Genomic DNA, 14282 nt, shown 5'->3' on the forward strand with positions numbered 1-14282 from the left:
TGTATATCCTTGGAATCGTACAAAAATTTTCAAATTGCAATTAATTGGCGGAAAGAATAATAAACTGTCATGCTTATGCAACGAAATAGTCTAGATATACCGTAGTTCTATATTTAGAAATGTATATATTCAACACAAATTCAAAAATGTGACGTATACAAAGTTCTCCACTTATATATACGAAATTTTCTGAAGTTATCGATTTCAATAATGTAAAACACCAATCCTTTAACCGATACGGGATCGATTTCCCATAAAAAAAGGGGAAATAATATCAAAGAACCAATGACTTTTGAGCCCGAAACGATGGGAAGTGTACGAAAACCTTTGCGAGCCAAGCTTCAAAGACACGATCGGATGACATAATTATCGATTTCACATTCGTAAAAGCGTCCGCTGGTGAAAATTTCTCCGAGTCCGATAGCCGATATTCGAATTAGAATTCGTCGAAAAAGAAAGAGAAGGATAAAAAATGGCTGAGGCGCGATTTTTCTCTTCCTCGAGACGGAGGAAGAATTCGCGGTTAGGTGCTCCCGCGTCGGGACGCACACGAATTAATCTGTATCGCGGACATAAGACAAAATGGCACCGAGCCGGTCAATTACGGTCGGATTAGCAATACACGAGGGGATCCCCTTCCCCTTGCCGCACGCAGAACCCGCGTACCCAGTGTCCCTTGCACGCTTCGCCACCTCGTGCACAATCCGCCACGGCCTTTGAAACGCTATATAAAGTGACAAAGCTGGCTCGTTCGCGGGCTCGCTCGGGTATCTCCGCTTCGGCTTAAACTCGCGCTTTCCGGCCGCGTCGCGATTTGGAAAGAATTACGATCACGGTTTTTCCACGAGTTCCTATCGGCAGCCGATCAAGCAGTAGACGCGACGAGGTGATTACACGTGATTCTCGATTTAAAAAACGCTCCGCCGCAGTGCCGTTTCTCTTCCGAGGATGTCACGTTTTAAATCATGTATCGCTCAGGTAACATTTAACTGACGTGTCTACAGCACCGTCGAATTGACACTGTCAAACAGTGCCAACATTTCCGACACCTACTTCCCGACACCTTCGTTCAGGTAGGTTCCACAAGTTTGCTTTCGCTTTATTTACCGCGCATGAAATTAAAGCCGATGTACCGCACCTCGGGGTGCACATGAAACACGTGCAAAGAGTCCAACTGACACTCTGGTGATGCTGAGGAGACGGGCGAGCAGGAACTGGGTCGACGTGCGACCCCGTTCGTATGTGTACGCTAATATCATATAATGTGTATCGTGTCGCACGAATAAACGAGATGTTGCGAGATGTTGGGAAAATTACGAATTGTTTGAACAATATCATGATCTTCCGTGAAAGAAATCGGGGAAAATTTTTACAAGATCAATTGGAAAAATTACATAGCAAATAATTGTTAACATAATTATTAGTAAATTGGCATTTGAGTAAGAAACAATATAAATTTTCAAATATTCTTGATTCAAAAGGTGAGAGAGGACACGTCTTGTAAACACTTGATAATCGCTGAAAGTTGTTACGAAAAAATTGTTGTTATGTAATTTAATATTACTGTAGAATCGCTGGAACGTGCAAGCTCTTTAAATATTTTGTTAGTAAACGCACTATTCTTCGAGTTCTTTAAGTAACACAAGAATATGAAAACTGCGTACAATGAGCCGTAGTCATTTGTGTAATTACGTGCAATTACGTATTGTCGTAACAAGAAGGTTTTCAAACCAAAGCACTTGCCATAACAACGACACTTTATTAAAAGAATCGCTGAGTTACACAACAGCTGTTCGCGAAGAAATTGAAGCAGTATTTACTGCTGTTTACGTAAAAATGTAAAAATGTTTATATCACTCGAGCAAGTAGAGTTTTACCGAAATAAAAAACACGAGAAGGTAGACGGAAAAAATCGTAGAAATATAAGATATATAAGTGTTAAGGTAATTTTATTAGCTTGACGACTGACTCTTAACTTCGTTTAGATTCCCTTTATCACATATTTTGGCCACTTAATGCAAAACTAATAGAACCCTAATAGAACACTAATATTATATAATGTGTATCGTGTCGCTTAAATAAACGAGATGTTGCGAATTGAACGAGATGTCGGAGAAATTACGAATTAGTCGAACAATATCACGATCTTCCGTGAAAGAAATCGGAGGAGAATATAGAAAACTAATAATAAACTAATAGAAAATTAATAGAAAACTAATAAAATAAATTAGTAACAGTTAATCAAAAAGAATTTTGTGTTAACTCTGTGATATCAATAAACGCGTTATCACCGTGAAGATTGTCAGAAAAGAAACTAACGAAGGAGATAAACCGAATTATGTTGACAATGAAATAGTGACACAAAGGAAATAATTCTTTCTTTGCGGTTACTTAATTTATGTATAGTTATCATGCTACACGTGAAAAAGACTCGAGTTTTGCGCATTGAAGTGCGACAAAATAAAGCTAGCGACATTCTTTTCCTCGAAACATGGTTCCGAGAACTGATTACGTCGTGAATAGTTTTTGAATATTTATGATAAAAGCTAGTTCTAGACAATTATTCTCTCTGAGATATTGGTACAATTCGCGTGAAACGTGATGTAATAACGATGTTAGAAATAGAAAATGCAACAGACAATGGCGCACGACTGTATTTTTAGCGAGAATTTACTTTCAACGCGTAGAGAGAGATTCAAAGGTTTTTTCCAAAATAAAGCAAGCGTAAAACAGGCGTACGTTCCATTTCATTATTCATTTGACGTTACGCCGTAAAAACTTCGAACGAAAAGATAAAAATAGAAAAAGCTTGAGTGTATAATATTAACAGCTAAAACAGCTGTTAATAAGTTTAAATACTGTTGAAGAAATAAAGTTCCCGCCAAATATTTTTGTTTAAATAAATTTAACGCTAAGGTAAACGTCCTAGTGATTGAACGTGTACTGATAATTGAATTACTAATAATATACTTGTGTTTGTTAAGATGCTTATCAATAAATGAAACAAGATCACAAGATAACTAAATATTTCTTTTCATTTATTATATTGTTTTGTATATTGAAAAGCATTTCAACAAAGAAAAATACAAAACCAATATGTCAATCATTGGGACATGTATGTTCGACCACTGAGACGTTTATCTTAGTTAGAATTTATCGTTTGGCTTTGATAACGATCGATAAATATTGTCCGATAAATATTGTGCAATTAAATGGATCATAAGGAAAAACTGTCTTCGAATAATGATGGATTATTTTTTCGCTATGTTGTAGGAAAAAAAAACATTTACAATGAAGTGTTGTATCTTGCTACTTTGCGTCGTGGCGGTTTTACGGAATTCTGAAGCGCTGTCTAAAGGATCCACGAATTACGAAGGTCTGCTATAATTTACATTTTACAAATTTTACCAATTTTTTTCGAATAACATTCCCATTGCCATTTAATGAAGATCGATTTGCACGGATGAAGTCGTTTTATGAGATCTTAAGTTCTCCACGCTTTCCATATTAATAGACAAATACGAGTTACAAAAATATAAAAATATACGTAAAAATTGAAATTGAGCAAAAATAGACTTGGGTAGGCTTCTGAAAAGATATAAAAAACAGGTCATTGTCGTTGTTGGAGTTTCTCACTATGAAAATATTTACCTTATCATAGCGTAACTCGATAATATAATATATACACAAAGTTCGGTCTTTGTCTATTATCGACACGGTATTCACGCAATATCTTAAAATTTTTGCACGTCAATATTATTTTGCGAGATAATGAGCAATTTATGTCTTTATAGGAAGAAGTTATGAAGATATTAACGACGTAACTTTAACCGATACTTGAAGTTCTTCTTCTTGATAATTTATCCTATCCAGAAGAGCTTATTGTGTGTGCGTGTGTATCCAATCACTTTAACAAGTAAACTGTCGATTTGTTCTCCAAACTTATCCGCGCTTATCCCACGGTGCTTCATAGAATCGATATCTGAGCTGTATGAATATTTAACGACTGATTGCGCAGATATCGCTTGCAATTAATTTCAGCTATATTCCCTTCCACTGTCTATGTATCAGGGATAAGATTTTAATTTATAAAAGAGAGCAAAAAATTACGTTAAGTGAAGGCCACTTGTCAATATTACTCTTACGCGGTCTAAAACACGGTTGCGATTAAATCGCGAGATGTCTTGACGACACATCTTTAAAACACATTTGGAACTTGTGTCTTGCATAACTTCGTTTCGTGCATCACGATCGATGTAGTACTCCTCCTTGGCAACAAGGCGAAACTCTGATCTCTCATCAGATATGTCCTTCTGGCTGAAGTCCGGCCAAGAGACCCTGCACAAGATCCTGACCCACCGGAACAACGAGAACCGTGCCAGGAATGTGATCATCTTCATCGGAGACGGTATGGGTCTGTCTACCATCACGTCCGGCCGAATTTACAAAGGTCAGCTCAAAGGCCTGTCTGGTGAGGAATATCAACTCGCGTTCGAGAAGTTCCCCAACACCGGTCTCGCCAAGGTATTTAAATTTTACTGTCAATCACGTGTCTCTAACTCGCGACGACAGTAGTCTCGCAAGAAGCGATATTGAGAAATCCTGTCACGTTAAGCCGCTTAATTCCGCGCTTTGATAAGGACGTTGCGCCTATCCGCGACACGAGAAAATACGACAAACGTGTTGCCTCATTAAATTAATCTCAGTCGATCTTGCGATCGCGCGCTGTGTGAGAACTGACATGTGACAATGTTACCCGTTGTTAATTCACCGTGCGACAACGCATTGACAACGCAGTTCACACTATCGTCGTTTTATCTAAATGACAATTTTATCTAAATGACAATGCAAGATAACTTATTCGACGATGTCGAGATTTTGAGAGCGGTACTAGATAAATCGATAACACCAACGTGACGCACGAAAGATCGTTTCTTCAGATTCTATTGATTGACGAAATTATATCACTCTTTAATCACAGATATAATTGGACGGAATTATATCACTCTCTAATCACAGATATAATTGAAATCATCATTTTACAACTATCACGTGTGTTTGTAGACTTACAACGTGGACATGCAGGTACCTGATTCCGCGGGAACGGCCACTGCTATGTTCTCCGGCGTGAAATGTCGATATAGTGTTTTGGGACTGGATGCTAGAGCTCAGAGGAAGCAATGCGACAAAAAGATCAACGAAGTTAGCAAATTGACGACAATAGCTGACTGGGCGCAACAGTCTGGCAAAGACACTGGTAAGAATCCTTCAAGTAACGTGTCTTTCTCAAAGTAACGTCAAAAGCGATTATACTCCACTTTTTGTCGTCAATAATTTCTCAAGGTTTCCTGTAATTTTTCACGCGTTTATTATTTACTCGAAGTTAAAGTAATAAAAACAACGTGTTGCGAAAGGAATTTGTAAAATCGAAGTTATAGCATATAATGCAAAAACGGCGCGTCCGGTGCGGTTAGTTCAAAATTGCTTATTTCTTAAATGAAATTATGAGACCAATTTTATAGATGAGAAGGTTTTTATGGTTTTTATGGTTTAGTATTTGATTCGAATTATAAGTAACTCTACTACCGGGAGAAATCTTACGAATAGTAGAATTGTCGTTAATCGTTGTTAATCGTCCGAAACTTTGCTCGGTCAACAAATAGAGTACCTTATCAATAAACTACAAGCATTAAAGAACCTTCACACAGAATCATGTTCGAGATTTATATATCTCATAAAACATCTTGAGAATGTAGAAATCAATTTGAGGAAACTGACTAAAATCTTTAGTACGCTGTCGATGTTATTAGTTAATTAAACGGCTAATATAACGAAACTTCTTTCGATTAAATCTCTCTTTTGTTTTTTTCGAGGAAAATCTTTCAAGTAAATCTCTCTTTATTTCTGATATAAAATAACAAATCTATTATTCATAACCTTTAATATCGATATGTTTACATGATCAAACTGAGATCTATGCATGATCATATGATGATACAGGTTCAAGTAAAATTAATTTTTTTTTAATTGGTAATAAAAAGAAATCATTCATTAGAATTAATAGTATGACAGGAGGTCGATTTTTATAGCTCTTTCTATTTAATTAAACGAGTTTTCTAGTCTAAAGTTTAAAAGAGAGAGTATATTTTAATAATTAATAATACATCAAGTTTTGCCCGTGAAGAGAGAGATTTGATCTTTTTGGAAGATTAAATTATTACCGATATCCTGAGAAATAAAACGCTTAGATATAAAGATTACAGTCACAATAATGTATGATATGTGAGTAGAGTCTCAATTCTGTAGAGAACACGTGTCACGCGCGATTGACTATTCCATTAATATAAGTGTTGGTGTTGAGTGGACCTCGTTGAGGTTCTCGTTATACAAGTGAAAGTCTACCCAATAAAACGAGGAGGTCATAAGCCGACCTTCTATCTTGTCGAGGACGATTGATCGGCCGTGACTGATTTCTACTTTGACGAAATAATAGAGACTTTTTGTATAACAAAGCGAGTCACCGAATAGTGCGTGTATTTCTTGTTGCAGCTTTGCCAATAAGTTAACATAAAAATATCATTTACAACGTATTGTACTATAACGCACATACTTTAAAATCTAAGATTTTATTTTATATTTTAACATAACATCAATATTGTACAATATCTCGGGATATAACATGAGTCTACTATCGTCTCGAGTTATCCCGATGAAGAATAAGTAAATTTTGAAAATAATCAGCGCACATTTCATTAACAGGTTTTGTTACCACAACTCGTGTGACCCACGCCACCCCTGCGGCATTGTACGCGCATACTAACAGTCGAGATTGGGAGTGCGACACCAAAATTCCGACGGACCAGAGAACTTGTGTCAAGGATATCGCGAGACAACTTATGGAGGATGAACCGGGAAATAAATTCAAAGTAATTGAACACATCTATTCTATTGTATTTATAAAAAAAATGAATGCAATTCCAAAATTAGCAGGTAAGAATTCATATAAGTAGAGCTGTCGAACGAGCATTTGAACGAACAGGCAAATGAAAAATATCTTGTTTATCTGATCAATAATGTGAAAATTGCTAGGATCAAAGAAAATTACCAGTATAACGATATATGACAATTTAAAATTATAATGAAAAAAATATCTGCAATAAAACTTAAACATGTATCGATTCTTTACTCTAAATATTAAAAATTTGCAACTATGTGGCTCCTTGTATCTAATATCAACGGCATTATTTGAAAGGTTATCATGGGTGGCGGTGGACAATATTTGGGTGTGCCTATGAAATCAGATGATGCAGACTCTTGTACACGGGACGACGGTAGAGATTTGGTGAAGGAATGGCAAGCGACATATCCGGAAGGGAAATTCGTCAACAACACGCAAGACCTCATGTCCGTCGACATTAGCAAAACGTCTCACGTTCTCGGAATTTTCTCGGGCAGTCACATGCCCTATCACGCCGTGAAGAACAGCGAGACGCCTTCGTTATCCAATATGACATTGCAAGCCATAAGAATGTTGAAGAAGAACAAAAACGGATTTCTTTTGATGGTCAGTAGTCGCCAATATGAACATTTATGCCAAAATACGGATCAGGTTACGCAAAAAGCGAGCATTACGCGCGAAACTAGCATGCTCTTGGATATTAAAATGACATTAATGAAACGCACATTAACCGAGACGGTACATTAACGAATATCAACGGATTAATGATGATGCGATTCCTATGCAAATTGCGCGGTCATTTTCGTGTAATGAGTTCCTAGGCACGTGTTCCTAGGGTTTCGTCTTCCCGGATGCCAGTCTAGGTCGCGCTACTTGAGCATATGATTTTACGCGTAATTTGAGAATGCCGCAATCTTTGCCGGAATAGAGGAGTGAGTAACGTCAAATCGAAGTTTTGGCGGTCGATACCTATAAATGACAGAATAACGCTTGCAAACTATTGTCTCGCAATTCTACATAATGATGAAATAATGAAGTTAACTAACCAAACAACTGTCCTGACAAACTGTGTCTTCCTATATGAAAGATTAATTTTTTTGCGTCATATCTCTACGCTATAATGAAAAAGAAATTTTGCACACATTATTTCACGTGTATATACAGCAATAAATGGACGAAGTTGCATAACAAAATATTAATTTAACAATTTTTGTTCTTCAATACTTCAGGTGGAAAGCGGTAAAATCGATCTAGCTCATCATGCCAACTTCGCGAAGCTAGCAATGCGTGAATTATCAGAGCTCGAAGAAGCGATCCTAATAGCTCTTCAGCAGGTGAAAGTGGAGGAAACATTGATCATCGTCACTGCTGATCACTCGCATTCGTTTTCATTAAACGGATATCCTAAGAGAGGCAATGACATCCTTGGCTTCGGTAATAAACCCGATGAACCGAACGTCAAGCCTTACGAAACACTAGCCTACATTAACGGTCCAGGATTTTATTACCATCGAAAAAACGACAGTAATAACGTCAACGAGACCTGGAGACAAGTCAAAGAGGATACAACTCGCGGTGAACCTTTTTATAGAAACTTTGCCGGCATCTACCTCAAAGATGAGACTCATGGTGGAGAAGACGTCGGGGTTTACGCTATTGGTAGGAAATGCAGATTTTCAAACAAACTGCTACTAAGGAAACGATATCCATAGTTACTTCAATTAATGACTATCGACTACTCAATTAATTTCACATAAAATATTTACACATTTGAGAGATATAAGAAGGAAATATTTCGGTTTTAATTCTTTCAGAACTATAAAAATAGCTTAAATTACAAATATATCGCTAAATCTCAGTTTTATTTTCACGATATCCTAAAGTCCACTACAAGAATATGAAGTATAATGGAACTTATATGGAATATTAAGTATAATTTTCACAAAGATTGTGTTTGTTTTTTTTCTCGGATTGAATGGTCGCGGAAAATGATGAAAAATTATATTTTTTGCAGGCCCCTATGCGCATTTGTTTCGAGGTACTTTTGAGCAAAATTATATTGCTCACGCCATAGCATATGCGGCATGCTTCAAAGACTGGCCATCTCATTGCGATGACGCTTATCATCGTTACTTTTACGCCATCAACACCGCAAAACAAAATAGCAAATGGGACAATTCAGCAGGACAAAATATCATATCGTCCACAATAGTTACGATAGTTCTCTCACTGACGGTAATATTTTTACAATTTTGCTAAATATGAGTACCCAAATATGTATTCGTAATTAATTTAAAAAAAATTTACTTTGATACATTTCTCTGAAGAGTTTTTATCTATCGGCCATTAAGAGTAAAACGTGTTTATAATATAATATCACGTATCAAACATAAATACTATTTAATATTGCCATCAAAATATAAAAAATATGATTTTGTTCCATATTTTTGTACAGTAAATTTCGTGATATGTAATAGTCAAAATTGTATAAAAAATTTTGTAAAAAACACTGCAATTTTGAAAATTGTATAAAAAATTTTGTAAAAAACACTGCAATTTTGAAAATTGTTAACATTCTTTTCGAAGTACAAACAGAATGAAAACGTTTTATGTACTTTTATGTGTTACTTATACAAAGAAAATAGATGTATATATTTGTGCATATACATATTACTACATATTTATATTACTACATATTTTAATTATAAACTAACAAACAAATTGTATTAGCTTTAATGATTACTTTAATTGATGTAATTATATATAAATTATAACTGTGTGATTAAAATATAGTTTCTTATAAACTTTATGTTATAATAATTAAGTACATAAAAAAAAAATATATATATATATAAATATGTATATATATATATTATTATTATTATTATATATAATATATCATTAATATATTATTATTATATATTATATATAATAATTATATTATATATAATTATAGTAATATATTATATATACACACACACACATATATATATATATATATATATATATGTATATATATAAGTTGCTTAAATAGTAATTCAACTCAAACAATTAGGAAAAAAATTAAAAATAATTTAATAAACATAATTTATTAACGAAAAACATTTTATTTTTATACACCCAATTAAACAATTTTGATAATTTTATCGTCAAACAATTTTCTTACAAATTTTGTACAACACAAAATAGAAGCAGTTCTAAAAAATAACAACCCAAGTAGGAATCGTATACGTTTCGTCAATTCGAAAAAATGGGCCAATACTGGGTCGATATCGAAAAGCGGAGTCCAGTTTTGGTACTGGTTCAATACTGGGCCTAATATAAAAAAGCTGTATTATTGGTATTGGCTCCGTACTAAGGTTAGGTACTGGATAGTCATACCGTACGTGTACAGGGACGTTACCGAAAAGTGTTTGTCGTTTCCGGTATTGGCCCAGTATTAAAAAAGCTGTATTAATAGCTGGCCCTGTTCGTAGAATCAGTACTGGATATCCAAGTAAGAATCGTATATAATCTGTTAATAGAATAGTTATTGGACCAGTATTGTGTTGGTACTGAAAAATGAATGATATCAATGTCCTTTATGGGAAAACAGGAGAGATTACTAACGCGAAACCTAGATAGCTCAATGGTAAAAACGCTTGCCTGACAAGCGGAAGACTCGAGTTTGATTCCAGCCGTCGCCGTCGAAGATTTTTTCCTCATATGACTATTAAAAAATAGATATGTATAGGTACAAACGAGAGCAGCCTCAACCAGTGATTCTGATCTTTTTTTCCGTAATATATAGTTGTGATATTAACAATTGTACAAATAATAAAAATTACTAGGAATCGATACTTGGCCCAGTACTGGGAATATAGGTACAGGTATCTAGTACTATGCCAGTAACGTTTACCATAAATCAATACTGGATCACTTTGATGTCAGTAGTAAATTCCTACTTGGGAATGTACGTTGTACAAATACATTTCTTAATAAATATTCAAGGAAAATATTCATGTGAAACTAAATGCAAAATAGATTCCAGAAAATTCATTATTTGAAAGTGTTTTTACGATTTTCCTCTCACGATAGCAAGATAATAATTTTTATAAATTAGCGGCGCCGTATCGTCGCTGACAAAGTTTCTATCGGGTTTAATCGAAGCGTAAGGATTTCTTCGCGGCTCTAAAATTGTTTCGATATCAATGATCGATTTTATTCTCATCATTTCCCGAGGAATTTCGTGCTTCGTGTAAGACGTTACGCAAACAGGAACTCTGGTTTTACAGAATTCCCTTATCGTTTCCGGCCACGTGTCTTTACCTTCGAAACCCGTTTCCCGATAAAGACCCGGGTTAAAGAGACACACAAGATCCGGTTTTATGAACAGTTTTGAACGACAAAAATCGTGATAAAATTTACTCGGATGAAACGAGACATTCACGTGACGAGCAGACGTTTTACAGGCCGAACAAATTTTTACAGCGGTTAATAGATTCAACGGAACCGTCGGTAGTCTCAATTCCGGGCCGACGAACATCAATCGGAGACGCTTTAAATTCGGAATTAAGTGCAGGAATAATTTCTCCCATACGTGTAAATTTATGCCTTCGAACTGAAATTCCGCGCCTATCACGTGGATCACGAATGTGTCGATGATCTCCCAGTTCTGACATGAAATTTGCATGGAATACAAAGCGGTCAGCGGAATGGTCGATATGTGCGAGAGGCTGCAATACGTGTAGCAATCCATGCCACGATAATAGGTCGAATAATCGTAAAGTCGCGCCATTAACGAATCGAAATCGTCCGGGAGGTGAAGCGGATTTTCCCGAAAGGTATCTGGCATCTCAGGGTTTACGTGGCCGTTTTCGTGCTGCATGAACAACACTCTGCGGAAAACCTGAAACTCTCGACACCACTTCTCGTGTCCGCTATCGTGATTATCGCAGTACAACTCGACTTGACACGCTGGACAGTTTCGCAGTGCCTTGGAGAAGTTACGACAGCTGCGACACACGCGGGGATAGAGAATGATCTCCTTCTCCCAGAGCTCAAGAGATCTACCCAAGCGGCATTCCACGATTTCGATCAGTTTCAGCCGATAAATACGATAATCATCCGGGGTAAGTTCCGGCAACAACGACAAGCTCCCTCCGATGGCGCAGATCTCGGTCAGAATCTCGCACAAGTCGCGATGCTTCGACCGACCTTGCTTCTTGTGCTCGACGCTGCAATAGGAGACCATACCGCAAAATTCGCAGATCTCTCGCGATCGCTCCATGCAGACGAGACACAGGTTCGACGCGAAAACGAAACGCGGCCAGAAATTCAGCTCGATCGTGTCCTCTTCGTCACTGTCGTCCGACGATCGATGATGCATCGAAGAGTGCATCGACTGCACGAGTGGCAATTTCAAACGTGCGTAAACGTCAATCGCGCTCTCGAGCACAGGATGATTTTCCTTTTTCTGTTCTTCAAGTTCTTTTTCGTCGAAATTCGATTTTCCCAACAGTTCACTCTCGCACGTTTTATGAATAAAACTGGAGATCCTTCTCGAGTTCTTTTTCCTGCGACCCATTGCCAGAAAAACTGAAAGAATGCAGTGAAATAAATATAATGAACTGTAAGCCATCGTTACGAGTGTAATTAATTTGTTTGAACTGAGTCGATGACTGAATTGTATGTAACATTTTTGTGTCAAATTATATAAAATTAAAATGTATTAATTCCTGAAATGAATTCCATTCCTTTTGTGGGTACTTTAAATTACATAATGTAACGATCTTTCTAACGCAATGAATATGATTTCCGCGTTACATAACTACTACTCGCCGTCAAAGGTTACGTATGCATTATTATTTTAGAATACTGCGAAGTCACAGAAGTCACAGAAGTCACAAAAGTCACAGAAGTCAGTTTTTATGTATACTGTAATTTTAAAGTCTTAGCACCACGAACACCAATAATTAAACGCGACCGCGGCAGTCTGTTGGCACCTAATGAATTCAGTCTATTTCTATCGTAAAGACAAAGCAATTATCTCCCAATTTAGCGCACGGTGCCCAGCCATGTACCTTATGCTATTGTTGAAACTAAACTTCTGTTAATTCGAAATTCTTTCGTCTACTATCTCAAACACATTATTAACATACTGTCTTCCGCATTCATTAATAATGACTACAAGTTACACATTAAACAGACGAAAAATCAATTATTAAAAAATCGAGCTTACCTCGTCGAAATCCTCAAAAGCGACGGACAGTTTTTATTTAATTTTAGATTGATTACTCAGAACAGACACTGTATTCTTCACATGTACAGAAACGTTATATTAAAAAAGACCCACGATCGTGTAAAGATGTACGTCACTAGTCGCCAAAATAATTTTGATTTCGATGCTTTCTCGGGAGATACGGTTTAACGTTCCGTTGATTTTCCCTCGGCACAACGAACCAGACGCCTCGACCGCTCAGGGCGATTTCAAGGCATTGTACAGAAGGCACGTGTACGTCGATGGGCACTATGCCTAGTCGCCCAGACTAAGGTATTTCAAGCAGCGCATGCTGGCAATAGATGTTCGAAGACTGATAGTTGTATTCGAGCGACGTTTGATGTCCGAGAGTCAAGCGGTACATTTCGAGGCGATCGATACGATCAGGTAAAAGGTATCAAAATAATTCAAAATTCCCTCTGACGTTCTAGTTAATGAGCATGCTGCGTTTTATGTCGATACGACTAACATGAGTGCAAGAGAATAAGTCGATATGAGTGTGCGTACGCCCTAAGCTATTATTATAACGCTAGAAATGAAATTATTACGAAACAACTAGTGACTGCACTTGACACGTGTTCAATCCTTCCGCCATTGACCATTGCGTAGCGTGAGTGTGTTTGAAAGTCATTGATGCGCAACGGTATTGTAAGAATGAATGCATAATTTCCATAATAAATTTTTTCGAGACTTGTTCATCAATTTTTAACTGTAATTATGCCTTCACGTTATCGCAGAGTATCATTGAAGGCGATATATATATATATATATATATATATATGTGTGTGTGTGTGTGTATGTGTGTGTGTGTGTATACCTAGATAGCACAAAGAATTCAAAAAGAATTCAGTCATATATCATCAATTCTGAGTTTATTTTCAGATACAAAAAGAATTTTTCAAAATTCAGTTTAGTGAAAAAGATTTTTTTTGCATCTAAAAATGAACTCAGAATTGGTGACATACGACTGAATTCTTTTTGAATTCTCTGTGCTATCTAGGTATATATATACATATGTATATATGTATATATATATATATATATATATATATATATATATATATA

The 14282-nt window shown here is 36.2% G+C and overlaps 3 protein-coding genes across 10 annotated transcripts in view; 2 read left to right on the forward strand and 1 right to left on the reverse strand.

The window, feature by feature from the left end:
* The first annotated feature begins 710 nt into the window (after positions 1-710).
* On the forward strand, positions 711-9650 carry LOC116843582 (alkaline phosphatase 4-like). 3 transcript variants are annotated; one of them, XM_032814052.1, is made up of 8 exons: positions 711-978; positions 3274-3376; positions 4304-4524; positions 5065-5257; positions 6760-6926; positions 7253-7564; positions 8188-8617; positions 8973-9650. In XM_032814052.1, exons 1-8 carry the CDS (start codon positions 949-951, stop codon positions 9215-9217), a joined length of 1701 nt encoding a protein of 566 aa, XP_032669943.1. In that variant the 5' UTR covers positions 711-948; the 3' UTR covers positions 9218-9650. The 3 variants fall into 3 exon arrangements, with proteins under 3 accessions (XP_032669943.1, XP_032669944.1, XP_032669945.1); XM_032814053.1 differs by having other exon boundaries at positions 712-886; positions 8973-9649; XM_032814054.1 differs by lacking the exon at positions 711-978 and adding an exon at positions 1011-1073 and having other exon boundaries at positions 8973-9648.
* A 1079-nt stretch (positions 9651-10729) lies between these two features.
* The window catches only part of LOC116843585, a 5145-nt gene continuing 1592 nt past the window's right edge, over positions 10730-14282 (reverse strand). For 2 of the 3 annotated variants that reach the window (XM_032814069.1, XM_032814067.1), the window contains one exon: positions 10730-12535. In XM_032814069.1, the coding sequence (XP_032669960.1) occupies positions 11013-12524 (1512 nt within the window). In that variant the 5' untranslated portion in view covers positions 12525-12535 and the 3' untranslated portion in view covers positions 10730-11012. Of the gene's footprint in view, positions 12536-13178; positions 13326-14282 lie in introns of those variants that run through there. The other variant, XM_032814068.1, reaches the window with a different exon arrangement.
* LOC116843586 (solute carrier family 41 member 1-like) overlaps positions 13466-14282 on the forward strand; it is a 6723-nt gene continuing 5906 nt past the window's right edge. The window contains exon 1 of one of the 4 annotated variants that reach the window (XM_032814073.1): positions 13466-13604. The gene's annotated coding sequence lies outside the window, so the exon portion shown is untranslated. Of the gene's footprint in view, positions 13612-14282 lie in introns of all 4 variants that reach the window. The other 3 variants (XM_032814071.1, XM_032814072.1, XM_032814076.1) reach the window with 3 other exon arrangements.

This window comes from Odontomachus brunneus, unplaced genomic scaffold (genome assembly GCF_010583005.1).
Source record: "Odontomachus brunneus isolate Ranch 3 - 2012 unplaced genomic scaffold, Obru_v1 Obru_scaffold_034, whole genome shotgun sequence".
NCBI classification, from domain to species: domain Eukaryota; kingdom Metazoa; phylum Arthropoda; class Insecta; order Hymenoptera; family Formicidae; genus Odontomachus; species Odontomachus brunneus.